General features: G+C 41.7%; 1 protein-coding gene across 4 annotated transcripts in view; it reads left to right on the plus strand.

Moving 5' to 3' along the window:
- Nucleotides 1-6,873: 6,873 nt before the first annotated feature.
- Nucleotides 6,874-27,927, plus strand: part of nhsl3 (NHS like 3) — a 40,260-nt gene continuing 19,206 nt past the window's right edge. For 2 of the 4 annotated variants that reach the window (XM_086279941.1, XM_086279943.1), the window contains exons 1-2: nucleotides 7,174-7,758; nucleotides 8,347-8,749. In XM_086279941.1, coding sequence (XP_086136067.1) covers nucleotides 8,518-8,749 — 232 coding nt within the window. In that variant the 5' untranslated portion in view covers nucleotides 7,174-7,758; nucleotides 8,347-8,517. Of the gene's footprint in view, nucleotides 7,004-7,173; nucleotides 7,759-8,346; nucleotides 8,750-19,274; nucleotides 19,791-27,927 lie in introns of those variants that run through there. The other 2 variants (XM_086279942.1, XM_086279944.1) reach the window with 2 other exon arrangements.

Genomic DNA, 27,927 nt, shown 5'->3' on the forward strand with positions numbered 1-27,927 from the left:
GACAGTCATGGTGGTAGCTCAACAAGGTTTCATTTTGGAAAATATTTAATTAAGAAGACAATTTGAGTGGTTACAATTTTGTTTGGGTGTTTGTAAGCACAAAAGAAATCCAGCTGTGTAAAGCCAAAATAGAACCAGACATGATGCACATATGATAACACTTTTACTCAGAAACTGTTTATGAGGAACTGCCAGTAATGATGAAGCGAGTAACTAGTTGCTGCTTTGCCGGACTCTTAGTTCAGTGTCTTAAAATAAAGTTGCATAATTTGTTATTTTGTGGCAAAGAAACTCAGGAAATGATGGATCCACATCTCTCAATCTTGCCGTTACACATGGGTGTTCTCCTGAACATCCAGTCAAAGTGAACTGCTTCTTCAAACGCACTTTAAAAATGTGTTCTTTCACAGCCGGTCTGGAGATGTAAAGTGAAGACTATCTGTTGACAACCAACTGCGTCCTCAGGTTAGACTACTGACTCGTGTTGTTCCTGCCCATCTGTCATGTCTTATAGTCGTGTCTTACTACAGCTGAGTGTGTTTTAATGACAGTGACCTTATGTTGTGTTTACTTTGAACAGAGTGCTTCTGCTACGTAATTGTCATCTCTTTACCATCTTCAGTCACTCGCAGTCTGTACCAGTAGGCTTTTTATGGTCGTAAAGCATCACTTAATATGATGAAGTAGGCAGCCTCGTGACCTTTTTTCAGTGTGTTTTTCCACTGTTCTGGATTAAGCTTGTTTCCTCCAGTTGACAATGATGAACATGCTTACCTTTAAAAAGGCACAGAGCATCCACGGCTTGTTTGACCCCTTCATTTATCTCACCCCAGCCTCCCTTCAAAGACAATCACTTCTCTTTCAAACAAAAGCAGATTTTTTTGGTATTACATCAGCTTATTGTGACTGCCGTTCAGTGTAATCCTTGTAGGCTTCTTCACAGGCACAACCAGTTCCCATGAAGGAACGCTGCAGATGAAAACAGCTGATAAGGAAAGACGACACAAGCTACGCTCATGTTGACAGTCAGGATCATTCAGTGGCGTTCAGTCACCGGTGACGGAGCTTCGGCACAGAGTGAACAGAATCAATAAAGAAAATCATTATAGGATATGTTCAGCGCAGGTCTTGCGTTTTTAGATTTAGAGATTTTGTGTGTTCATGAGGTTGTTTGTCTGCTTGAGCTTGCATGTCAGCTTAACCTTTGCTGTAGGTGCGTGGAATTTTTAGCAAAGGAATTCATCTGATAAGAAGACATTTCTTTGAAGTGATCTTGATCAGCGATGGAAGGAGGATACTGTCGCAAGAACTGGATTTGCAGCTCATTTGTTTTAGGGAAGTGTTTTTGTACTGTGAGCCGTGAAATACCTGAAGCTGACAACAGCAGCGCGTCTTAAAAAAAGCTTTCAAATGACGACTTGCTGGGATCTTATCTAAGGGAGAGCATCCTCTGTTTGGACTGAAGTGTCATAACAGCATTTAGTGCTAATACTACTAAACTACTACTCAGGATATCACTCATCTGCTCTCGTCACAAGAGGCTCAATTGGTGCCACTGTTTTTCACAACTACAGTCATTTTAATACAAAAGCCCCTCTTGCCTTTTAAAGGGTTTACATTACAGGACATAATAAAAAATAATCTGTCCATAACAGGTGTTAAAATTAGATGACTACAAACTATAAAATATGACATATTATACTGTGTTAGAATTAAACTGAAATGCCCAACAGTGTGTGGAAATCTAAGTACACCCTTACTCTCTCCATTGAAATTAAGAGGGTAGCAACCACGTTGTGCTAATTAAATGCAACTGTAGTGTTAACTGATCATCAGCAAGTGTGAGCAAATCTATAAAACAAAAGGTGTCAACAATCAGCTCAGAGAAGCAGTTGTTGCTGGCCATCACAGCAGTCCATCGTTCTGCAGTGAGAAAGATTACTCAGTTATATTTTATTTATTTATATAGCACATTTAATTACAACAGGAGCGTTGACCAAAGTGCTGTACAAGAATACAACATACCTAATAAAATAACTTAGAGTATTGATAGCACTTTACCACTCAGAAGTGGAAAACATTTAAGACAGCTGCTGGGACCAGCAAACTCACCTCACAGTCATTCTGCACAATGCTCAAAAAACTGCAACAAACCCCAGAGCTACATCTCAGACTCTACATGCCTCTGTTATTGTGTTAAATGTTAAAGTTCATCACAGTACAATTAGAAAAAGACTGAGCAAGTTTGGCTTGTTTGGAAGGGTTACCAAGAGAAAGCCTCTTTTCTCTACAACATGGCAGCATAGCTTAGGTTTGTCACGTTGCATCTTCAACCACAAGACTGGAACAATATGCTCTAGACAGACAAGACCAATGTGGAGATATCGGACCATAATGCACAGCACAGCGTTTGGAAAAAAACCAAACAATACCAACTTTCAAGCACGGTGGCAGAGGAGTGATGATTTGGGCTTGTTTTGCAGCCACAGAACCTGGGTACCCTGCAGGTATTGAGGCAGATGTGAGGCCATCACTCTGACAGCCGAGACTTGCCTGAAATTGCATCATACAGCAAGACAAGCACAGCAGCAAAGAATAACCTGATTGAAATCAATGGAGAGACCTTAAGAGGGCTGTGCATAAACGAATACCTGCAAACCTCAATGAACTGAAGCAACGCTGTAAAACGTAGGCCAACATACATCCAGGATGACTGAAAGTCACAGAAAATGAGTCCTTTTAGTTATCCCTGCTAAATGTGGCTCTGCAAGCTACTGAATCATGTGGTGTACTTCATTTCTCACTTTTGTAGTTTTTGTTAAATAATTAATGAAACAGTGTAATATGTTATGTACTGTTGTTCATCCGAGGTTGTATTTAAACAACCTTTAGTGGGTGGTAGAGGCTAGATGATTATTTTTCAGTCTTTAACGAAACAGTTTGTTGTTTCAAGGCATTTAATGGTGCATATGTAATGCACATGACAATGCAAAGGTTAATAAAGATGTTGTGCACAAATCTATTAATCCATATTTTTAGATATGGATTTACTAGAGAGTGACAGACTGCTGTTTTCAGCTCTCCTAATCTGATGTTGAGCAAGTGGCAATCCTGTTATTTTATTAGAGAACTGGCTGAGGTCACCTCAGGTTTCCTGTTGTGAGGTCGGAGCCTCATCTGAACGACCCCCAGGGGACGCTCAAAACAGGCAGATGGGGAAAGAAAGACAAACGGGGAAGAGAGACACAAAGAAAGAAAGAACGAGGTGGATGGAAAGCTGTGGCCTGTTTTTGTCCAGCCCCAACAACCCAGCGGTGACCACACCCTCTCAGGAATTCCTGCTGCAAAAATATTTCATGGCATGTTTTTAAAGGAGTAGTTCATCCTTACAAATATCTCATTTAAAAAGCCTTCATATTGAGGTTAATGCTGCAATATTCTGCGTGCAAAATGTGATGCAACAGTAAAAACACACAAGGAAAAATGAGGACAAAAATAACAGTAAAAAATAGTTTAGAAAAACTTGATGCCAGAAAATAAGGATAATGAAAAAGTGTTGCTTTCTAATGTAACTCAGTTAAAGTAGCGTGCTCATGGGGCAGTAAAGCTGAAACAAAAATAGAACAAAAAGTAGAAAATTGGGTGTTATTATTTGAGTCAATTCTGCATGTAAGTGTGTTTTTCTGTATGTGCGTTTGTATGAATTGCAGGCCAGATGGCTCAGTACACAGCCAGTGTGTTTTGGCTCTGACTGCTTCCAGATTCTGAGAAATACTTTGAAAACTACAAAAACAGCATTATTCCTGACGTCGGACACGCAGAGCTTTGTGTGTTTGCCTGGATCGTGTTTTATTATTTTATCATCTGCCATTTATTTAATTTGCTTAACCCATGGCCATGTTTGTGTATTCAAGAAGGGTCATGTCAGTTTAAACTGGTCATCTTTACATGCTTCCTCTCATGAAGGCATGAAACAGAAGTAAATCCTTTAAACGCTGATCTTGGTTTAGTCACAGGTTTAGTGACAGTCATTTATAATAATGACAATACAGATATCCACACTGCAGCACTGAGAAACTGATTTCTTTCGGTTTCACTGTTTTTCGAAATGACCCCTTCATCATTCAACTCTAAAAAAGTGTTTCCCAGAGGCACAATAAACTCTTCCAGCTTCATTTTCAGTAGGTTCAACCCTGTATGACATGACTCAGTGATATTTCTGGTACTTTCCTTTTGCATTTAGAGGCAGTAAAATGGGCAGCTTCTTCTAGCTTTTACAATTTATAACCCAGTCTTTTTTTGCCTACATAAGAGTGGGGTAGTAACAGCAAGTTGTCCAAGAAGAAAAGAGACATGCCAGGAGAGAGAAAACCAGCATTTTTATTACATTCTCCTTCTTTTTCTTTGCACTTTTCCCCTCTCAGCTTAAATTTCTTTATTTCCAAAATCCCTTATCAAACCGAACTCATTGCCAACAGAGTCTCTGACTTCTATTATAACCATAGACTGGTTAGACAAAGCTTCCTCTGTACAGAGGAATCCCTTCTGCTCCCTTCACAGCTGAGTATCAACCTGGAATCTCTCCCCATGCTTTAAAACTATTATTACTTATCACAATTCTCTCTCTGTCCTCATGGCTTAACATCATCTTAGCTGGTTGATGTTATAAATAATTGGACTGTGGAATGTATTTGGACTTTTTTTGGTCTTTTTCACTTCTAAATTAATTCCTAGAAATGTATTCCTAGATGACGGAAATGCACATGTTAGATTAGAGTAGTTAAGACCTATTTTGGTGTTTGGTTTTATTTTGTGCGTTTAAATGTTGTATATGCCTGTTTGAGAACTGGATAGAAACAGAGAAACAGTCGGTGCAGAAAGAATGCGTCTGTCGCAGGACAAAAGCAGGTCGAGAATGATAATGCCGGGTCGAGAGAGCTGGGCTTATCCCAACCGGCAGTATGGATTTCCTGCCTGCAGCCTCCTTTCAGTCACATCCAACACAAACACTCGCACACATACACACAGGTCACTCACAAAGTGTTGTGCAACTGTGAAATTAAAAAGTAGCTTCCAAAACTTTTTCCAATATCTATATACTGCTATAGTGTTTAATAAACATCTCCTCTTGGTGTTCCATTTCTACAAAACAATTCAACAAGATAATTTACACTTAAGTTGCATATTTAGAAGTCATTTTGAGTAAGATGCAACTCTATACCAGTAGCATTCTCTCAGGGCAAGCAAGGAAAGCAGTGCTTGTCCAGTGAAAGCTAAAAATATACATCTATTTAAAGTACCAGAGTGCATCTCTTCTCGTCACATCTCAAACTGCATTCAGGAACCGTCCCCCACCTGGCACGATCTGATATCGTCGTGTTGGTGTTGTTCCCAGATCATCATAGTAAATGTTCCAGGATCAACATTGCAAGTGAACAATCGGAATGTTGTGACGTCATACTTTTGCGACTTCGGGAAAAAACGCCTTAAAACAAAAAACTGTACTTAAGCTGCGAGAAACCGCCTCTGTCCGCCGAGGCAGAAAGTAACGAGCGAGTTAACTCCCAACACTGGGGAGGAGTACAGAAGTGGATTTACTCTTTCAGCATATATAAAAGAGTAAAATGAATTATAAAAATATTACATTTAAATAAATAGTTTCAACTTAAGCTTTTTTGCCCTTAATGCCATAACATTATGAGTTTTTGAGACCTCGAGTAAGACCATCATCACTTCACTTGTCTCTTGTAATGCTTGTTAAAGGATAGCGGAGCATATGTAGCTGCAGTTGTTACACAGAGAGCTACATATGGGAACAGAATGAGGGAGGATAGGTGACACATTACCCAGCAGGATCATGATGTTCTCGTGGTAAATGATTTTTACTGCACATGCACATTTCACACAGGCGCTCCGTAGCCCACTTGCAGACATATTGAGGGTAACTGTTTTCTCTTCAATTGCCATAGAAACCTTAAAACATTTCAATCTGTTAGGCCTGAGTGAACTAAACGATGACTCATTTTAACCCCTCCCAGGACTCCAACACACACATCCAGCATGGACCCCTCCACCACTCTCTCCCTCTCACACACACTCACCAAGCAAAACCTCACCATGAATCATCTCACATTCATAACCGGCACACAGGTCGAATTTTTGAGAACAGCTAACCGACTGCCGCCCTGTCTTTACTGCAACACAAGTGACACGGTGCCTCAAAGCAAATTCCCTCCACATGTTTTAATTTACTTTTGGCTCGCTCTTTTCCATGATGTGAGACAGAGAAAGACCTCTGACGAGCGCTGACAGTACATGATCGGCTTGAGGGATGACGGTCATTAAAGCTGTTAAATATGAGAACCATGTGCTGAAAGAAAAAAAAAGCTGACTGACAGCGATATCTTTAGATCGTGTGCCAGAAATAACCCAGGAATCCCAAGAGACAGGTAATTTAGCTGCCTCATCTCAGGAGCTAAATCAAGACCGTGGCCCACAGCTCATGATGAGGCCGACCATGTGAATAAGAAAGACTTTAATCCCGTGTTGTTGGGCTACTTGCGTGTACACGTGTACCTGAGGAGCTTTCTAAGATCTGCATCACAATTATACCTGCGTTTGGCATGGGATGTATTAAGTGATGTTTTTGCTGGATCTCTGCTCTAACCAGCATGTTTACTCTTGATGATGATGAGTATTTGTGTGAGTTACAGGCTACAAAATACAAAAGGTTGGTTTGGGTGCTCATAGTATAAAATGCCAAAATTACAGTAAACTCCCTTGTTGCCAATTAACCAGATGCATGCGAGACTGCAGTCACAGGCTTGCCTCAGTCTGTTCCCAGAAGGCTGCGACACCACCTTCTGCTTCCTCTTCCTTACCCTACTGGGTCTCCTCCACATTCAGACCAGACGAGCCAGTCCCACAACACAACAACATGCTGTTGTCGGCTCGGCTCGTTCCCCACCACAGTGAATTTTGAAGCTCAGGTCAGGTTTCTGAGGTGAGTACAGCTGAATGCTGCTTAAAGGTGCTCCCCTGTAACTTGCCTTATTGCCCTAATTTCTGTGTGTGTGTGTGTGTGTGTGTGTGTGTGTGTGTGTGTGTGTGTGTGTGTGTGTGTGTGTGTCACATTTAACAAGTGGTGTCAAGTTTCTACCTGGCCAGAAAGAGGTAGAAAAGAGAAACCCTGTCTTTCAGGTGAAACGGCTGAATCACTTCACCCTTGACAGGTGACTGTTCGGTAGTCTCCCCATGGAGCTTTCCTTTTCTCCAAATAAATAAGACAAAATGAAGCCCAGGAAGGAGGCACAGTAGTGTTGAGCGCTCTATTTATGGTTACACGGCTCCAAAGGGTGTATTTTTGTTTCAAAGCTTCAATGATGGATCATCACACCAGGGTTCCTCTCCAGAGGGAGACGACTGAACCTGATCCACAGAAATGAGGCTGGGAGGAAAGACAGAAAAAAACCTAACTGTGCAGCTTCAAGTAAAGGACTCAACACGAGAGCTAAAATGTGAGAGCTGGCTATGAACATGAAGAGGAACAAGCAGCGCTGTAATGGCTCACTCCTACCAGCACTGTAAGAGGGTGGAGGAGAGGCTGGCTCCGATACAGAGGGAGGGACTGTGTTCAGAGAGCATGGAGCTTCATTCACTGTGCTAAACACACACACACAGACACACACATGCTCTGTAAAGCTGTTCTCAGGCGGAGAGAAAGGAGTGGAGCAGAGGAGAGGACAGCATGCTCACGCTGTAAGTTTACAAATGTTTGATTGTTTGTTAATGTGACACGTACAGGAAGCTTGTGTGTGTGTGTGCGTGTGTGTGTGTTGTTTGTGTGTATCTCTTTTTAAAGTAAAAGAAATAGTTGACTTTTAAACTTTTTCTTCCACTCTTTCTCTTCTCTAACTCAGCCGTACGCACTTTTCTGCTGATGTGAACCACATGGCTCACGTGCATGCACACACATACAGAGACGCTGCAGAGGTCTGGAGCTCCCGTAGGGCCAGGACATATACAAGAAAAGTGAGAGAATAGAAAAGGGAGAGTGGGGGCGACTGAGTAACAGGAAAACTTTGGGAGAACAGGGTAGAAATACTCTCGGTTCACGGTTATACTTTCTTGTTTTCTCTTCTTTTCTGTTTATGTTTTATTTCGATTCCATTCCTGATCATCTTGACTGGGTTTGGATATTCTCATTAACCCAGCCTTAACTTTGTTCCTCTGTTCTTGAGTTCCCATGCCACTCTGTCCTCCCTCTGACTTTCATTTCCAGCCTATTTTTATATATTTCTCTTCTGCGCTCTTTGTCTCATCCTGCTGATCTCATTGTTGTCCCAGGTGGTGACAGACGGGGGGGAAAGGATAAACGGACACTAAGAGAGGCCAAACAGGGAAGGGAGGTTTCATCAAACCCGACATACCAGGGAGGTCCAGGTCCTGTGACAAACAGTAAGACGCCTTGATCCAGGTGGAGGTACAGTTCCTTAGCCTCCAGGACCAATCTCCAGGATGTCCCGGAGGAGGTCTACAGGTGACCTGGTGCCCAGGGACATCACTGAGATCTTAGCCCGTGAGGCGAAGGCTCAGCGTGGGCAGAGGAAGCCAGGAAGCTCCCTTGGAGGCGCCTTCAGCTGGTTAAAGGGGAGCCGGCGGAAAAAGAACGCCGGCAATGGACTGAACCGCAATGGGAGTGCTGTGACAGATGCCAAACTGGGACACCAGAACCATGAGCCTGCAAAAGGTGAGAGAGGAGTCATTTTGAACTTGACCTTTTTTAAGTGTCGCCAAACACAGTAAGACTAGAAGAAATTCTAGCTCATAAACAGTTTGCTGGGGGACATTTAAAGATTTTGAATAAATGTTTTCTTAATATTTAATATAAATAGTTTAAAATAGAAGATAAAATAAATATTGTTCATCACACGAGGATTGATAGCTTTAAATCAGAATGATTTCCTATTTCTAGTACAGTTTGCATTTGTAAGCAGCATTTATACTCTAATTATACGTTTGCACTAACAGTGGATCAGATTATGTTTCTGTTGTTCAATTATAAGATGTTGCTTGTCGTGACAAACCTACACAGACTCTGCAGTTCCCCTCAAATCCGTGTAGTGTTTTATCGTCTTTTAGCTCATCCTTTTGGTTTTACGGCATGTAACTTTCCCTTGTTACCATAGCAACATGCTGTTTTCTGAAAAAAACAAACCAAACAAACCCAGAGACAAACAAAAAACAAACAAAAAAAATCCCATCTGAAGCTTGAGACGGTTAGCTACTAGCTTGTGGACTCCCTGTTGCTACCATTTGAAGTAGTGTTATTGTTCCTAGAAAGGCAGAGAGGACTGTTTTAACTTACAAGGATTGATAAAGTCCCTGTTTGGAAGCAGAGCCTTCAACCAGCAAAATATTAGTCCGTGTTACTTTTTCTTTCACTGTGTGTTTACTTTTGTTTTTACTCAAAGTCTAGTTGGCTTGAGGCACAAACCCCCTTGTTTGCTGATTGGTTAGTGCAAAAGCACCTTTCAACATTGGTGAACATGCCAGAAAGTGTCAGAGAGAATTCTTTACCTTATAATCTAAAGTGTGCTGAGATAACCCTTTTTGTGAATTTGTGTGACGTAGGGGGAAAAAACAAGGCTCAGCATCTTGAAGCCACTTTTGGTTTGTCTGGTGAGTCTGCCGTATAATTTTGTCCTGTTTTGTTTGTCATGACCGCAGACTTCGTGGTCATGATGTGTTTTTGAGGAATGTTGACTTTGAGATTAAGATGGAAAGTTACAAGAGATTTTGTTATCATCGGGACATCAGTCTTTAGATTTAAAACCTGGCAAAACCGACACACACAAAGTCTGACTCCGGGGTCTAATCCCCTCTCTTCTGTTTACTCACTGTTTGCTTGCACAGAGATTACCCACAGTTCCCATTTCCTGTTTTTGTTCCACCTCTAAACCCATCCATTTCTCCTCTGTCATTGCACTTGTGTGTGTTACTGTAGCAAGTCTTGGAAACCCAGATTCTGAGTCTTTTAAACTTTCTTGGTCACCTCCTTTGTGGTTTTTGTGCCTCTTCTGCCTAAATAGGGCTTCCACAATCCCTTACCGTGCCTAATGCTATGGTTTTGTCACATCCGTGGAGAACTATGACTACAGGATGGGTAACAGACAGTGACTTCATTTGAAAGCAAAGATTAACTTGTAGTAGTGCTAATAATTCCCGGGCAAAGGATGTGGTCAAAGGCTGATGCGAAGAATGTGTGGGAACCCTGGTTTTGGCATCATGTTTTTTTTTCCATTATAAAGGCTAAAAAGGGAGTGATGTGAATATGAGAAGACTCAGATTGCAAACAGAAAATGAGCACACATATTGATGCAGCTTTGTGTTCACTAGCTGTGTTCTCTTTGAGTTCAGTTGGTTAAGATGGACTACAGTGGGATCGTAATGCAGCTGCACATGTGTTTGTTATCATCTGAAAGTTTCATTTGAAAGAAATCCATGATATCTGAAAAGCAGAAATTGGAGCATTGACAGGACATAGTTCCCTGTTCTAATCCTCCAAACATTGCTCAAGCAGCTGTTTAAATTAGTCAGCATCTATTCAAAGTTCACATGCATTCACCATGCACAGGGGGTCTGAGGCCTCTGCACTTCCATCTTATTCTAAGGGGGAAAAAAACAGTCGTGCTGTTTCAGAAGCATGAACTGCAAGTGCTTTCTGTCTCACCTGTGGTTGTGTGTGCATGAACACATCGTTAGACTTGAACTGCTTTTGATTTCTCTGGCACTTGGTCTCCTAACTGTCAGTAATCGGTGCATTGCACCTTTACTTTTCTTTCACAACAGTTCATTCTTTCAGAACCAGCTAGGTGACTTTTTCAATCCGAGGAAACAAAAAATCAGTCTCCACCAAGAAAAGTGCACTCACACACAAAACTCCCTTTTAACAGGAAGAAAACTCCAGCAGAACCAGGCTCAGGGAGGGGCGGCCATCTGCCAAGACCTGAAGATAAAATGAAATAAAATAAAATCAATATAATACACATTACTTGTTACTTTTGTTATGCATTATGTTACTTAATTACTGCTTGGGGAAAATAATGTTACATTATGTTTGCATTACTATGTAACATGGCCTGTTAATTTAATAATATAATACTAAGGTTACAGTGCCGCACACTGACACAAATTGCCATCTTAATGAACATACATACAGTCTTTGTTTTAGTGATTATGTCTGAACACAATGCAACACTGAATCCCAAAGAAGCGTTAAAGTGACAACCAGTGTAATTTCACTGTAGAAACAAGTGCTAAAAATGGAGGCTAGAAGCTAACTGCGCTTCGCTGCTTCTCTTACCGACTAAACTAAAGTCTTGTTGCAGGGCTGAGGTGCACATACATCCAGCATCATTCCTGGTTCTTCCCTGGCTTTGTGCTGGCATGCTGTCTGTTTTTTAAAGGGCAAAGAGTTGCCCTGTTTGTTTTTGTCCTGGGCGCAGTTTTCACATTATTGTCACGCTCTTGTTCTTTAGTTCACAAAAAATAAAAGTTATCTTCATATCTCCACTCCTGAAAAGTTGTAGACCGCTCCCCCACTTACTTCATTTCGGTTTTTTATTGTTGTAGTGTGTCTTGAAAAATATCAGATTGTGCATTATGACAGTAAACATGAATGTAAGCACTGGTTTGTGGATGAACATCATGAAGCCTTGTGTCTGGCTTCAAGTTTGTCAGTCTTCTTGGTTGGGCATATTTGGTTAAGAGGTTATCGACTGATGCTAGCTAGCTTGATAAGCAAGGACAAATGTCTGCTGACATTTAAATAAAATACCCTTTGAAGCGTTCTTAATGGAATTATTAGGCAAATATAAATGTAGCTTGCTGTGCAGTGAATACTATAAACAGATCAAGCTCAAAGCCACCGTGACATCAAAGCCTTAAAAAATGTCAACTTATTAAAAATTATTTGTTTTCTCAAAGGCGTAAATTAAGTGTAGAAGAATAAAACAGTTTCCTCAACCCGGTTGCAAACATGTGTTTTTCTGCTGTACAGTTGGGTGCGTGGTTGAGACAAGGGAGCTAATGGGGAGTGAGTCGCCTTTGAAGCCAGCCTTGTGTGGCCGCAGGAGGGACTGAACGAACCAGACTCACGTTGCGTCTCCACTGCATACGAACGTTTGCTTAAAATCCCATAACGCATTTGCAGTTCCTGTAAATTACAGTGTTTCCATTTGTCTTTGTTGATCTGCTGCACTTTGCGTCATCCGTGCACATCTTTGTTATGTGCGGCACACTTACATCTTTGCTGGTTTACATTAGCTGCGTCATCCGTGCATGACTGATTCAGACCGTCTCCTCTGAAAGGGAGCGCTCTGCAGTTCAACACCGACTGCTGGCTACATTTTACAGAGACTCCTCTTCTTCTTAAAAAAAACAGAAAAACAAAACTGTCTTTGATGTGCTGAATTCCTGGGAGTCTTGTATCACAGCGGATTGTGTGTGTGTGTGTGTGTGTGTGTGTGTGTGTGTGTGTGTGTGTGTGTGTGTGTGTGTGTGTGTGTGTGTGTGTGTGTGTGTTAGCCTGGATGCCAGATTGGGCCTAGAGTTATGTGATGTAGAGGAGAGATTACAACGAATCACAAAGCTCCATTCAGCCTTGAGAGGACTCTTCGGGAACACTCTCTCAATGCTTTTTTAATTAGAGCAACGTCTCAGCACAAACACATGCACTCAGACACACACATCTCTGTGTCTCCTAGGTTTTTCAGCCTCTTTTCACACTCGTTAAAGAATATTTTTATCTTCTAATCACTTCTCAGATTGCTTAACGCTCTTTTCAGCACCGCTGTGGGTGTGTTGGCCTTCGCTGATTGTTACTGTGCAGTCAGCATGTGTTTATAGTTGGACGTCTGCTGAGCTGCGTGTGAGGGCGTGTGACCGAGAGCTGCCCTGTATCAGAGGGTATCTCTGTGTTTGTGTGTCAGCGGCATATTGCTGGGCTTAGGGCGGCGCCAACATTCATTACATCACCTCCACAAAGAAACACACACACATTCGAGGTTGAGTAGAGCCCCCCGCAACTACCTGCTTTGTCCAGCACAGCCCATCTTTGGTTGCTGGCTTTTTGTGCAGTGAGGTCATTTTGCGCAATCCCCGGGATTCCACACGAGTGCGTCTGTGTGTGCAGTCACTGTTTTCTGCATGTGTACAGCCCCGTGTGAGCCTTTCCTTTTTATTTTCTTTTTTTTCCATGTGGCTTTCTAAATGTGTTTGCAATGGAGCCCACTCAGTACTTGAGTTTCTGGATCTGCTACGGGTTTATATGTGTGTGTTCGGCTGCCACATCACAGAATACAGTCAGGGTGTGTAGATTCACAAACTGGGATGTAGATTACAGACCTAGCAGGGTAATAGAAGAGCAATCATCTCATTACATTGAGAACATTGTATACAGCCCACGCTTTATTACAGGCCACAACTCAGGGCTGGTTTAATGCAGTTTGACAGGATGAAGGCAGTGAGTGTCGGGCAACGAGAGGGTGTGAAAGTTTAATGCATCCCCACTGCGTCCCCCCTCGAACATCATTCATCACCAATGCGCACACACTTTGATGAGTGTGTGGTAATTTCACCTGGGTAAGCAGATACCTCATCCATCACCACAGACCTAAAGCCATGTCGCTGAGGTAAACGTCTCCTAGGCAGCAACACTGTGAGGAACGCGTTGCTGTGGCAGCAATAATAGGGTGATGTTGTCGTGAAACATTAAGCATTTTCAGGTCGTGGTTAAGGTGAAGCGTACCTCATATTTTTTTAGAGGTTCACATTCCTTGTGAATTCCCATGCAGGTCACATCAATGCTTTATATGTACGTAGGAAGAGGTTCCTAAAATTACTTGTGATCATTATCCAATGTGCTTGCAGGGGTTATGTTTATGGAATAAAAGGTAATGGTTGTTTTATAGGACATGGAGTGTGTTTGATGTGGTGGGGAAGCAGCTGGAAGACATCACTGTGGGACTAAGGGAGTGGGCATCTGTATATACAGGGAAATACAACTGATTTACCCTCAAGAGTGTGTGTGTGTGTGTGTGTGTGTGTGTGTGTGTGTGTGTGTGTGTGTGTGTGTGTGTGTGTGTGTGTGGTTCAGTTATGTAATATGTTGTAACAGATACACCTGTTGAAAGCTGTTTACAGGATACAGCTGCGTCTTTGTCCATTTTTATTTCTGTGAAGAGAAGAAGACAATGATAGCACAACTCAGAACTCAGCGAGCCTCGAGTAAATTAAGGACTATAAAGTTCTGATAACTTTCACTTGATGAAAGACCTTGGAATAATAACTAATGTCACCAATGTTTGTTTCTAATCTAGGCTTTTGCCAGCTTCTTGTGGTTCAAGCTTAGATATTTACCAGGCTGCAGTGTTGTCAGGTTGTGCTATCCCACATCGGCACTTGTGCTTGACAAATGTTGATCTGGAAATACACTGTGGGGTCAGGTCTTTTTCATAGCGACTTTGACTAAGACATGCTAACTACTTAGCTTGCTATGCTGACTGCCTGTTGGTTTTCAGAGTGTAGCTTGTTTTTGCTGAGATTAATTATTCATCCCATGCTTTGTTGTTAAAGTAGCACGTGGTAGATGGTTTTAAACAGCTGATTCATCAAACCACCTGCCAAGTATTTCTTTGAAACTCCCAACTCTTCTCAAACAATTTACAAGGTCCACTTCCACGACGCTTGTGTGAGCTTGATATTTACTTAATATCTCCAACCATGAGGAAAATAAGCATAAGTGATGAGAGTACATAAAATACTTGTTTCCTACATATAAAGCCAAATTAAATTCTAATATGACACAGACTTTGTACTGGAGAAATCAACACCAGCATAATGTTGCTTTTGAATATTAAGTTCTGTTTGGTTCAAAGAATTGTCAAAATTGGTGAATTCCATTTCTTTTTCTTTCACTGGTTTTCTTTCAGCAAACAAACATGTACAAATTAATCACTATACTCTTATCTCTAGTATATGTGAAATAGCACACAACTGGCCTGGGCTTAACTGGGCTTAATGTTAACCTTTTATTTAGTTATTTCATAAATTTGACCAAAGAACCAAGTTTTAGTTGTTTAGAGCTTTTGCTTCACCAACTATTCTTGCAGTGGCATGAGTTGACTCTTACAGAAAGGCAAGCAGAGACATTTGTGCTGTCTGTCTGTATGCTACATGGACATGTTCACCTTTCTGCACTCTTTTCTGGCTACCACTATAGTTAAATAAATATCTAGTAAATTATCTGTTACCAGGACAAATCATTGAAGCTGGTTTACTTGCTAATGCTAGCTGTGTTTCCATTTGAAGCGCAGGTCGTAACTTTCTTTAGTTCACAAAAAATAAGTTATCTTCATATCTCCACTCCTGAAAAGTTGTACACTGCTCCCCCATTTCACTTTATTTCATTTTTTGGGGGTGTAAAGTGCTTTGAAAAATATTAGATTGTGCATTATGACAGTAAACATGAATGTAAGCACTAGTTTGTGGATGAACATCTTGAAGCCTTGCGTCTGGCTTCAAGGTTGTCACAGTCTTGTTTTATGCCCATATTTAGTTAAGAGGTTATCGGCTGATGCTAGCTAGCTTGATAGGCAACTGCACAGGTGAATCGGACAGATGTCTGCTGACATGTAAATAAAATACCCTTTGAAGCGTTCTTAATTAAATTATTAGGCAAAAATAAATGTAGCTTGCTGTGCAGTGAATACTATATACAGATCAAGCTCAAAGCCACCGTGACATCAAAGCCTTAAAAAATGTCAACTTATTAAAAATTATTTGTTTTCTCAAAGGCGTAAATTAAGTGTAGAAGAATAAAACAGTTTCCTCAACCCGGTTGCAAACATGTGTTTTTCTGCTGTACAGTTGGGTGCGTGGTTGAGACAAGGGAGCTAATGGGGAGTGAATCGCTTTTGAAGCCAGCCTTGTGTGGCCGCAGGAGGGACTGAACGAACGTTGCATCTCCACTGCATACGAAGGTTTGCATACAAAATCCTATAACATATTTGCAGTTCTTGTAAATTACAGCGATTCCATTTGTCTTTGTTGATCTGCTGCACTTTGCGTCATCCGTGCACATCTTTGTTACGTCTTTGTTACGTAAGCGCAGCTCAAGGCTCCATGCACACAATAACTAGCAGGCGAGGAGCTTTATCACAGTGATGTCTGATATGAAAGGAGAGAGATCGCATTACTTTGATAAGTTTCAAATTATGTCTATTTTTAGATTTGACACGGCAAGCACTGCTTACCTTGCTTGTCCCGTTGGAATGCCAATGAGGCTAGACACTGGTTGGGGTGGAAATGAGGCAGGTATAGGTTTGAATGAGGATCTCTAGGTGACCAGAATGAAATGAGGCGAGTCATTCCAGTCAATGTAAAAGGCAGAAGAGAGCTGACACTTAAAACACAGAATAGAGGCTGATTGGCTCACAGAAGGTAGGATTGAAAATGATTAGACCAGATTGATGACGACAGAATGAAAAGTGATGCAAAGAATAGACTGGCAGGAATGCAGGCTGACACAGGAATAGATATCTTTCTTACTTAACTTGCCCATAAACTTGAGTTTTACATTTTGACACTTGCCATCCGGTTTTCTATCTTTTAAGCTGGACATGGCCATATTTGGAGAAGACAGTAGAGCTAGGGAGTTACAAAGGAAAACATGTATTTCCCAACCAGTTGACAAAAACCTCCCTGACACTGCTAACACCAGCATATTGTTGCAGTTGTACTTTGAAAGGAAGTGGAAGACTTGTCAACAAAATAAAAGGAAAAATCTCTGAAAGCTGTAGTACAAATGTGAAAAGTGCTACACAAACTTTTTGTCCCCCTTTTTCAAGGTTTGCTACCACTTGGCTAGTAAGTGTTTGAAAACAAACATGAAAAAGTAGAGGCAACCGTAGCAATCTGCTAGCAACCAAAACAGTCAGAAGGAGTCTTTCGTGCAACACCTTCTTTACAAACGATTTCACCCAACCACATCCAGGAGCCTCTGCCTGACAGTTTCCCAAGCAACTGGTGGTTGTATGACATCCACTATGGCAGACAACTCTTGAGCGATGTGCTCATGAAATCAGCTCAATGCCAAAGAAAAATACTTCAGTTGCACCTGCTTTTTTAGTCAGCAGATGTCACCGTTTAGACGGGAACTTCAGGATCATACCTGAAACTGTCACCTTCGCTAGTCTGCAGCTCTGCAGCTGAATGTTAATGACAGAGTGCTTTTGCAACACCAGCGTTGTTTGTCCTCAGGAGTTTAAATAGTGATAGCAGAGCATTGCCACAAGATGGAAGTGCTGGGCTGATGTAGGCAGAATTATTGAGCTTGAGGATTTCACTCTAAATGTTCGTGCCACGGTGAAGGGATAGGATCAAGGTCATACAGCACAACAACGTATCATGACGAGGAGGCTTTTAATTTGCAACTTCTTTAAACAGATGCTGTCTGACGGGGCGCTTTTGATGGGACAGATATGCTCTCACACACACACACACACACACACACACACACACACACACACACACACACACACACACACACACACACACCAATAAAAGTGTAAACAGTAACATTTAAAGAGAGATTCCTTAGTCCTGTTTTGAGACTCTGGTGATGGTCTCCATGACAACAGCATTCCTCTACACAAATGTCCTTTAATGTACGCATGCGCACATGCACGCACATGCACGTGCACGCATGTCGACTCCCCTTTGCATGTTTCTCTTTTTTCAGTTCCCTTCAACTGTCAGATCCTCAACTGTCTCCTGACTCTGACACACGCTTTCATCACGCTCATATTGAAATGTATCTAGGGCACGTTTGCCACTATGCTTTGCTGCTCACAGGTGAAGGCATGTTGCAGAGCATCATCCCTGTGCGTGACCTGAGTGAGATCTCATAGTTTTATGAGGGATGAGACGAGGAGCTCAGTGTACTCTACCAGCGCAGATGCACTGGGTGTGGTTGTGTTGGCGATGCATTAGGAGGCAGCACATCGTTCTGAGTGTTTTAGTGAAGATCGTTTTACACTCTGCAACAGGAAGCTTGCTGATATCATAAGCGCACTTCTCTCCTTTCTCCTTCCTCTGTATGCAGACACAATCTAACACACATATAGCATGAGCATTCATATTTCATATTTGGAAATTCCCAGTAAGTCCTCCTGCTCCTCAGAGCCAAATCGATTCCTCTTGTAGAAAAAGAAGGGATTGTAAATTCTTTGCCCAGCAGCTCTCCCGATCCACGCTCCCCCTCCCCTGACAGTAAATCTGCTTTTTTCTTTTATTGGAGCCTTTTTTTTATCTTCTTCTCTACACATCAGAAGGAGCAAGGGCTGGAGGGCTGTGCATGAACAGGGCTTCGCTCATGAGAAGTGCGCATTTTTTCTTCACCGAAATCTCACTTTCACCTGATGGGAGCACCGTGCTACGTGGTGATGGTGGTGATCATCATCACCATCTCTTTCTCTCCACACGCCTTCCTCTCTGACCTCCTTCTGAACAACTGCAATCGATCCACAGGCTCTGGGAATGGTGTCATTCCTATCTGGTGACAGCAGAGGTCATGACATCATCACTCCAAGACACATAACCTGCCAAATCGTCACTCGGTGTTCATTTTTAGGGTTAGACGGGGAGGTGGGAGGAGCCAGAAGGAAAGGGAGCACAGGGAACGAGGAAGAGGATGTTACAGGAAAAGATTGGACTCGACACAAGTGATTTAGTTTCCCCAGAATTCCCCATTATCCCTATTTCTGTAACTCATCTGTCTGGCTCAGCATTTGTATTTCCTCTAAGCGTAGTCGGAGTGATCTCATATCAAAACAAGCTTTGATCCTCTGACTATAGTTTTTATATTCGGTTTGTGTTTGTGTGTGTGTGTGGGATGAAGGGGAATTTCAAAGAGTGCCAGACAGAATATCTTCACCTGTCAAGATCGGCTGAATTATTAAGCATCCATATGCTGTTCTAAGCCCACACTCTTTCCTTTATTTCAGTATTTATTACTTATTCTGTGTTACTCATTCCCAGGCAGTAAATGCTACAGACCACCCTTCTCATCGGGCAGCTTTTGGTTTCTGTTTGCGTGTGAGGCTCGAAATGATGGAAATAAGTCTAATGTGGTGCTTGTGTGAATCCTCTGCTTTGGAGCACAGCGATCACAGTGGGAGGGGCACACACACATACACACACGATTCCACGCATACATACGTACACACCCACAAACTGAGGCTTGTCAGTGCTGAGTGTGTCTTCAGTGGCTGTGCTTGACTAGCAGTGGTGAACGGCAGATTTGAGTGGACATTTATGATTTATGGAGCTTTTTTTTGTTTGTCGCACAGGAATGGTGTCAGTGGGTCTTTAGCAAAGATAGTCCACACTGTGGCATGTGTGTGTGTGTCAGCAGGACTGAATCAGCAGGAATGATTTGAGCTTTATTGACTTTGACTCAGAGTGTATGCTCATGCTGGAGTAGAAAGGATTTAAGAGTAAGGATACAGATGTAATGTCACAGGAGGAAAACATGGTAGAGCCACTCTAGGGGCCAGAGGACTGCCCCCCTCTCTCAGAAAAAAAAAGAAAAAAAATGGGAAACGGTATCCAGAAGAAGAAGAAGACAGAAAAAAGCTCATCTTCCTCTCCATCCTCGTGCCTGAGTGCCAACAGGGAGAAACCTAAAGGCATCTGGCTGTTTGGGCACGCGGACAAACTGACAACAGGTAAGGTTTTGTCATTTGCTTATTGTCATTTTAAAACTGAAGGAGGAGTTTGAGAAGAGATGAAGCTGACTTTTAGTTGTGGCTACTCATGCAAGGTTGTGCAAAGTAGTTCCCACAGTCAGCTTTTTATGTGCAGGGTGAATATTCCCATGCTGACTTCACCTTAGTCAGCTGCAAGGGTTCCTGCTTATTGCACCAGTGTGCACAGGAGGACTGTGTGTGGGTAAAGTTCTGTGTTTGTGTTGTGGAGATTTCTTTTCCTGCTGACAAATGATCAAGTTAACAGAGCGTTTTATTTTAGCGCTAACTTTACTCTTTTTGTTCCTCACTGCTCCTCTACCCCACCCTTCCATCCATCCTGAACCACCCTCAGTGTGTGTGTTATCTTTGGGCTGAGAGTGGGGGATTATTTTATGACTGTCTGACCGCTATACCTGCTGTGGAAAATAGAGCTTGGCCTGTCCCACACTGATCGTTGTCTCTGTTAACTGTCCCCAAAGCAAAAAAAAGGGAAAAAAAACCCTGACAAACAGGTTCAGCCCTGACACAAACAGATAGATAGTCAGATAGCGCTCTGCTACTGAGATTTGTTTTTCCACCAGGGCGCCATGGCATAATCTTTTTATTTATTCCTCTGGAGTGGCTTTGTGTTTCATGCTTTCTTCCCTGAACCAGTCCTATTTTTATTCTGCTGTTTGTAATGGTGACTGATAAAATCTGGTCACTTTAGCCTGTCTTCTTCTCTGTCTCTGTATTCTTCTTTTAAAGTTAAGAACAAACTAGATCTGGGGTTGTTAGGTTACAACACACATGGTTTTATTTTGACTAAGCCTGGGTTTCCTTCATAGACTGTATATAAAAGATGGGCACATCCACTGTGACATCACTGACTGGTGTCTGGCTCCACAATTTAGTCACCAATATGTTTATATTTTCAGACTATAAACATGGTTGTTTGTGCTGTTTAACATGGGAGTCTATGGGGGATGGAGTTGCTTTTGGAGCCTGTCTTTTTCATTATGGGGAGATTAAATTGTCAATGCTGACCTTGCAAGATCAGAAACTAAAAAAACACTTTATGAAGGCAGCTGGCTCACAGTCTCGTAGACATCCCACTCTCAACAAACCAAAGTGTCTTCATGCTTGTTGCTGTTAAAAATTTGAACAAACTGTGTGGTTTACTGTGTGCTTGCATACACGTCTGCGCTCAGGGTGGTCAGTGTCTTTGCGAGCATGCGTGGTTATCGTCTTCTGTTCTCCTGTTCTCATTCATGGGGGGGTTTATTCAGAAAGACTGTGAATGCATTCCTACATTCCTGCTGATTTACTTATGCATGAGCACTCATCCTGCACACAAACCCACAATTTTGAAGAGCAAGTCAAAGTGAAGCTTCTGAGGTGATTGTAGCTGCCCTTTGCAACACAAAGAGGCAAAATAAAAACAGCCTAGAGAGAAAGAGAAAGGGAAAGAGAGTGTTGTATTGCATACTGTTGAGCTCTGTGCTGTAAGTGTAAAAGGGAAACACACAGAAGATGAACTTGGTTAACTATGTTTCTGTCTCTGTGGTTCTGGGTACGTTGCAAACCGGAGCCCTGCCTCGCTTTCATCTAACACTTGAGAGCTTTATATCTGGGATTTTGGCACCCGACAGAGTGAGAAACGACTGGATGTCACACCTACACCACCTCACTTGTTCTGTATTTTTGATCAAGGTCATCAACTGGAATGTGGGATGTTTCCCAAGGCTGGTCAAACTCTGTTAAACATCTCAGACTACATAATGTGAGAAAAAGCATTTGCCGCTATCCTGAGTTCTTAGTTTTTTGCTTATTTTTCAAACTTACATGTTTCAGATTGTCAAAAAAATCTAATATGATAAATTAAATAATCCAAATAAATACAAAATGTAATTTGTAAATGATGAGTTCATTTATTGAAGGAAAAAAACTATCCAAATCTGCCTGGGCCTGTGGGAAACAGTAATTGCCTCATACTGTTAAATCATGAGTTAACTGTGACTAGCAACACCCAATCAGGAAAGGAGCAAATGCTTTGTCATGGCACAAGATAAATATATATGCACTGTCCTGCAGAGCCCTCAACCCCTTGAGCCAGCTCATCACCAAAACTGGATATAGATTTACGAGTCGAGTGACCATCAGCCACCTCCTGTATATGGATGACATCAAGCTGTACACCAGGAACAAACAAGGCATTGATTCACTGATCCACCTCACCGGGATGTGCAGCAAGGGCATAAGGATGTCACTCAGGCTGGATAGGTGTGGCTGAATGGTTGCAAAGAGAGGGAAGGTGATCCAGACTGAAGGGGTGGAGTTACAGGACAGCTCCAAGTACTAGCAAGCTGAAGGGTGGTAATAAGATTTGAGTTATCAATACAAATGCCATACTGGTCATCAGATTACTATGCTGGGATGATAAGCTGGCCACAGGAGGACATACATGTCACTGATGTCAGGACACCAAAACTCCTCAAAAGCGCCTACAAGAGGGCCTCAGGCAGCTGAAGACAGATGGTGATGAGGAATAGGAAGAGTGGGCCGATGGCGCGATATGGCAGCCTCGCTTTTGTCAGTCTGCCCCAGGGCAGCTGTGGCTACAACTGTAGCTTGTACCAGTGTTCCTCCACCAGTGCTTGAATGTGAGAGTGAATGAATAGTGGAACTGTAAAGTGCTTTGAGGGTCTCAAAAAGTGCTATATAAATGCAATTCATTATTATTATTATTATTATTATTATTAAACACACACACAGCCCAGGAGTGTGAAACAGAGGTTTTATATACAGGAAGGATGGATGTAGCCACCACTGCATCGTGTACTGGTTAGTAAAGTCTCACGGTGAAGTCTTGACCTGAGGTAGGGAGGGATACTGGGAGGGACACTGCATAGCCACAGGGTAGTGACGAGTTAATTACGCACTTAAGTCATACCTTGTTCTTCCTGACTTGTTGGTTTTAACAGGAATTATAATTTACAAAATAAATGTAGTGTTCTTTCCACTGGATTTCTTTTTGCAACCAGAGGACCAAAATAAACCATGCTGGTTTGAGGCACTTTTGCTTTGGTTTCATTTTTCACTCCTATCATTTAAATACAGTCTGTGTTATTAAGTAATTCAATTATTTTTTTCTTGGCTTTATCGACCCTGACAGAACATATTACAAGAAAGCCGTTGTAGCAGATTTATGGCACATCCACTGTACATCCACTGATGTCAACTGTAGGGCAGTGGCTACAGTGGATTAGGTTAAATTATACACACACAAACACACACACTGACTGCTGATGGGCTTGCAGATGTTTCATATTACTTTCTAATAACTGTCCACTGTGCTGGAAGAACCTCACAGCTGGCTTTTATCACGGGGAAGTCTGAGTTCATCTTCGCTACGATGAGGTGTCAAATAACACATGGAACAAACTGGTATTACTGTAAATTTCAAATATCAGTACATATCCTTGAACCACACCACTCCTCTAAATCTTGGTTCGGCTTTCACTCCTCTGTTTGGTTATCTTCTTAACCTTGGACTCTTGGCGAGTTATTTATCTTAGCATTCAAAAGGACAGATATTTACCCTGGACTGGGCAAAACGGGAAAAGAATGTGGTGTTGTAGCTGATAAAGGCCAGAAAAGTGAAAGAACGCAGATGACAAAATTAGGGTGGGAGAATAGAAAGAAGGTTATACTGGTAGAGGATATAATTGGGACAGAAGAAGAGAGGAACACATCGTATAAATTCGTGACTAAGGCTGCCAGTGTATTTCCCTCCCATTCTTATTACAACTGTCTTGTGCGGGTAGTGATATTCCATATTCCATTATCCAGCCGGGTAAGGCTTGCCTAAGCCTTTTGATTTCTGTAAGCGGGGCTAAGATGCTTTCTTCCTGGTCCTCCTTTGAAGATCTCATTTACTGTGCGCCACTGTCAAAGTCACGGACTCCCTACAGAGGAGCTTAGCAACACACAGTTGGATAAAGACTAGATGACTCTTCATCTCCGCTATCTATCCCTCCTCTATCCTTCTCCCCATCTGATCCTTCAGCACTGATCGGTTACATTGTGCTGATGTTTCTGTGTGCATCTCCTCTGGTTTACATGCAGCTAAGTGACACAGATCAGGTTATATTTATAGTTCACATCTATTCACTTCCTTTCAGTTTCTTTCCTGCTCTCTCAGAAGCTGCGTTTCCCACCTTATGAGAAAAAACAACGGGGAGAAACAGGCTGATATTGCCATTCTTAAATCTCTTTCCTCTTTACCTACAACTTTGTGTCTGCACGTCAGTACAGTTTGCAGAGACAGACAGACCCCTGTGTTTCATCGCTGTTTCTCACAGGTATTACCGCCTTTTAGTGTCTGCCCGTTTTAGCAGCACAGCTTCCCACCTGTAACATCATGTTTTAACTTGTTGCACAAAATGTCACAAAAGTGATGAAAGCGGATCGTTACCTCCTTCCTTTAGCCTGTCCTCCCATGCCCTTTAACGGTAGAAACGTTTGTTTTCTTGCCCTTGAGGAAGGGACAGTTTCGGCAACATACAATTGTGGCAAGTCTGAAATTTCTAGCCCTAGATGCCATTTCCAGAATAGTTTGAAGCAGGCATGCTAACTGATATAGAGCCAGTTTGCAAATGCTTTGCATGCAAAAAGAGAGAGGAAGTGCAGTTGGTTTTGATTTGTATCACTATTTAGTTAAGTTTGTGCAGTAAAACTGTTTGGCTGGAATTGAAATACACAATTTATTATACCAGTGTTCTCTGTAAAGGGGGACGAGCACACATTTTCTATGCACTCGCTCATTCTCAGGGCTGCTAGCTCTCTGTAAAATACAGTTGTAGGTCCCAACAATACCCTGCACAAATACTGACCACTGCAGTTACTTTTAGGGGAAGATCATCTCAAAATCTTACATGAAGTTGAGGCACATTCAAGTCATTGCTAACTGATTGATGCACTTCCTGATATTAGTATCAACGCTGGCTAGAGCTGATGTATATCACAGTTGAAAATCTTGTCTTGTGACTACATGTCACACTGTCTCTGAAGCAGAGAGTTGAATAACGAGCTTGTAGCAGAGAAAAATAACAAGATGTTTAAGAAAAACTAAACACAATTGTTGCAAATTGCATTAATAAAGTTTCACATGTCCTTAGATACACTCCTAATTCGTGAGATTCATAACTACTACTTAAAGTAAAGGACTGCACGTTACTGATGTAATAACACTCACTTCCAGAAGGGGGAGACAAAATTGGCTCTTAAATGCCGTCATTTCAGCCGTGCTAGCATTACTCTACTTAATTAGGTCAGATTCATTTGCAACTTTTTTTCCTAATCACTGCTACAGTCGTCTACAATCCTGCATTAATAATAACTAAAATGGTGTGCATCGTGTCTAAGAAGGCCCTGCAGTAACAAACCCACAGAGAGTTTTCACACAGCTCTGCAGTTCTTCACTGCTTAGGGCCCGTTTTAGTTTTCTCATAATTGTCTAACCTGCAAAAGTGAGTTGAAATAACACAGTTTCCTGAGGCAGCGTCTGACCGTTTGTTGTTGTTGGGTGTCTTTTTTTCAAAAACTTGAAAAACACCGGCGTCGTGTTTCACGCGGTCCAAAAACACAACATTAAACAAATGCTTATGTTTAACTGTATCTACACCGAATATGCGAAATGGCAATTATTCCAACAACGAGTGGTGATTGAAGTAATGTATTAATGAGTAATTAATGTTGCTTTCATTTGGAGAAAGGGCAATACTTGTGTTATGGGGAAAAGCAGTGTTGACATTGTTGGTTAGAGCTGCATCTCTGGATTTTTGAGTATATTCTGAGTAACAATCCATCGGGTTGATAAAAATCTTGTAGCTTCAGTGCAGCTGAGTGATCCCTCTGTCTCCAGTGCAGAAAGAGTTCATGCATTAAAACATAAATTCAGTCAAAGCGTCTTCGTCTGCACAGACAAATGCAACCCATGGTGTTTGTGGGAGAGACATCGTAACTCAGAGGTCCGTGTTTTTGCTTCAGACGTGATTGTAGAATTGATGGTTTAATGATCACCTTTTTAAAATAAGAACAAACTCATACTTTATGCTTTCATTAAGCCTCGCTTTCTGACATCACTCTGTCCGATCTTTAATTCAAAGCTTGCGACAGTTTCATTAAAGCTGGTCCTGCCGAGCCAATAGATGAATTTTCAACTTCACCACAGTGGCTTTAATTCAAGTTAATCATCCGTGAAAGGGGCTCTTTCATATAGATTTGTCCTCTTATGTAGATAAAATAAATCTGGTTTGTAAGCTGCTATAATTGCTGCTGGTGAATGTTCTGTCCAGAGTTAGAGGACTAACATAGAAACTTGGAGTTATTTTGCAAAAGCATCGAGAAAATTTCACCAGCAGCTCAAACAAACGTAAATTTCTTCTCCTTATCCAGTTAAGTGTGGCCAAGCATTGATAATATAAATGCTGCTGATGTTGGACACATGTGAGACAGCATGTGAAAACTACTACATTAATATGCAAAAGGCCAGATGTCATTCATCTGTTTCTGTGTATTTTCTATGAATTTTTAACTAGAAGATGTCAAACTGTGTCCAGTCTTTGATTTATTGTGGTTTGCCTATGAGCCAAATAGATAAACATTCATTTGTAGCAACAAGAAAAAATGATTAAACCTTTGATAAAAACATAACAAGGTTTACAAGAACCGGTTATCACACGGCATCATCAAAAGTTGCCAGTCTCAATAAGAGCGATACATTGGCTAATTTGTGGTGTGTGTGGCTGCAGTGAGTGTGTCGGTTTCCCCCTGATAACTGAGAGTTTTACTGAATGAGCATTTTGAACAGAAGTGAGCTGTTTGTTTTTAATTTATCCATCAGAAATTGTCCGGTAAGCTAAAGTTTTTCAGGCATAGTTTTGAGAGATATTTGCAAACAGTGAAAAACACTGGAAATTTTGGAAAGGACAGTTCTTTGTGATTGTGTCATTGCTTGGCTGTTTATTGTGGACAGTCGGGATTCTGCGTCTGCATGCATCTCTTTTCCCGTGCTGTGCCACATATACAGAATGTTAGGATAAAAATGTGCTGTTTTTACCCCTCAGCTGTAAAAGGACATGTTGGCGGATGGGTGAGCGGTGAGGTCACTCATGTTTGTGAATGAAAGTAACTTGAGAATGAGGATAACTTCAGAACGATGTGGGATTTTGAAATTCATACCATAGATGCATCTACAAAAAATCTCAGACAACTTCGAATCTCAGTGACCTTGAACTCAAAGTCAAGGTCAGGTTTTCTGAAAATCTTTGAATGTGATAACTTGTGAAGGATTTTCAAATTTACACCATATACTTGCACCTATACTAGCAGGCTGACGGGAAGCACTGGCAGGTGCCAGCAGGGGTGCCACCAAGGGGGGACCGGCAGGAGGTAACTGCCCCCCCCCCAATACTTCCCTATGTTGATAATTTTAATAAATGCGAGCACGAGAGAGAGGAAGATACCCTACAATGAGCTGAAGCATTAGCTTATTCTTTATTGTTATTTATTGGGCTCCATCACTTTGCAAATTGGGCAACTTAAACAAGATGACATGTGTGAAATTGGTAAAATAAAAAATAATTATTTGTGGCTGTAACTAAAATGCGAGCATTTTGTGAGCACCATCGCTTCATGCTCGACTCTCGGGGTTCAGTAAAGCTCTCTTATTGCATGTTTATGGCGGCAGGATGGATGTTCACAATTAAATTTATTTCATTCACAACCAATTCAGTCTTCCTGTTTTTGATCAAATTTTCCCCCGTCTGGTCGCCCAATTAAAAAATAAATAAATTCTAGAAATGCCCCGGGTCAGGAGACCTTGGATTCATGCAGGCACAGGTGTTATACACTGAAGCAGAAGGCTGTGAGGCGGTGCCAGCTTCAGCCTCTTTTTCTACTCCAACATTTGGCAGCAGGTTTACTCAAACGCCTTTTCACACACATTTAAAAGTGTTTTCAGGCCGATTCAGTCCGAGCGGTTCTGACTTGTTTACGAAAGGGAGGCTTAGCTCATCGGCCGTGCATAATGGGATCTCGCAGAGGAAGAGTGATGAGCAAGAGAGAGTGTTTC

The sequence above is a fragment of the Aulonocara sp. 'chitande type north' Nkhata Bay genome, linkage group LG22, assembly GCF_057382095.1.
Source record: "Aulonocara sp. 'chitande type north' Nkhata Bay isolate Kocher_YH1m ecotype deep benthic linkage group LG22, A_spYH_male_GT1.1, whole genome shotgun sequence".
In the NCBI taxonomy this organism is placed as follows: domain Eukaryota; kingdom Metazoa; phylum Chordata; class Actinopteri; order Cichliformes; family Cichlidae; genus Aulonocara; species Aulonocara sp. 'chitande type north' Nkhata Bay.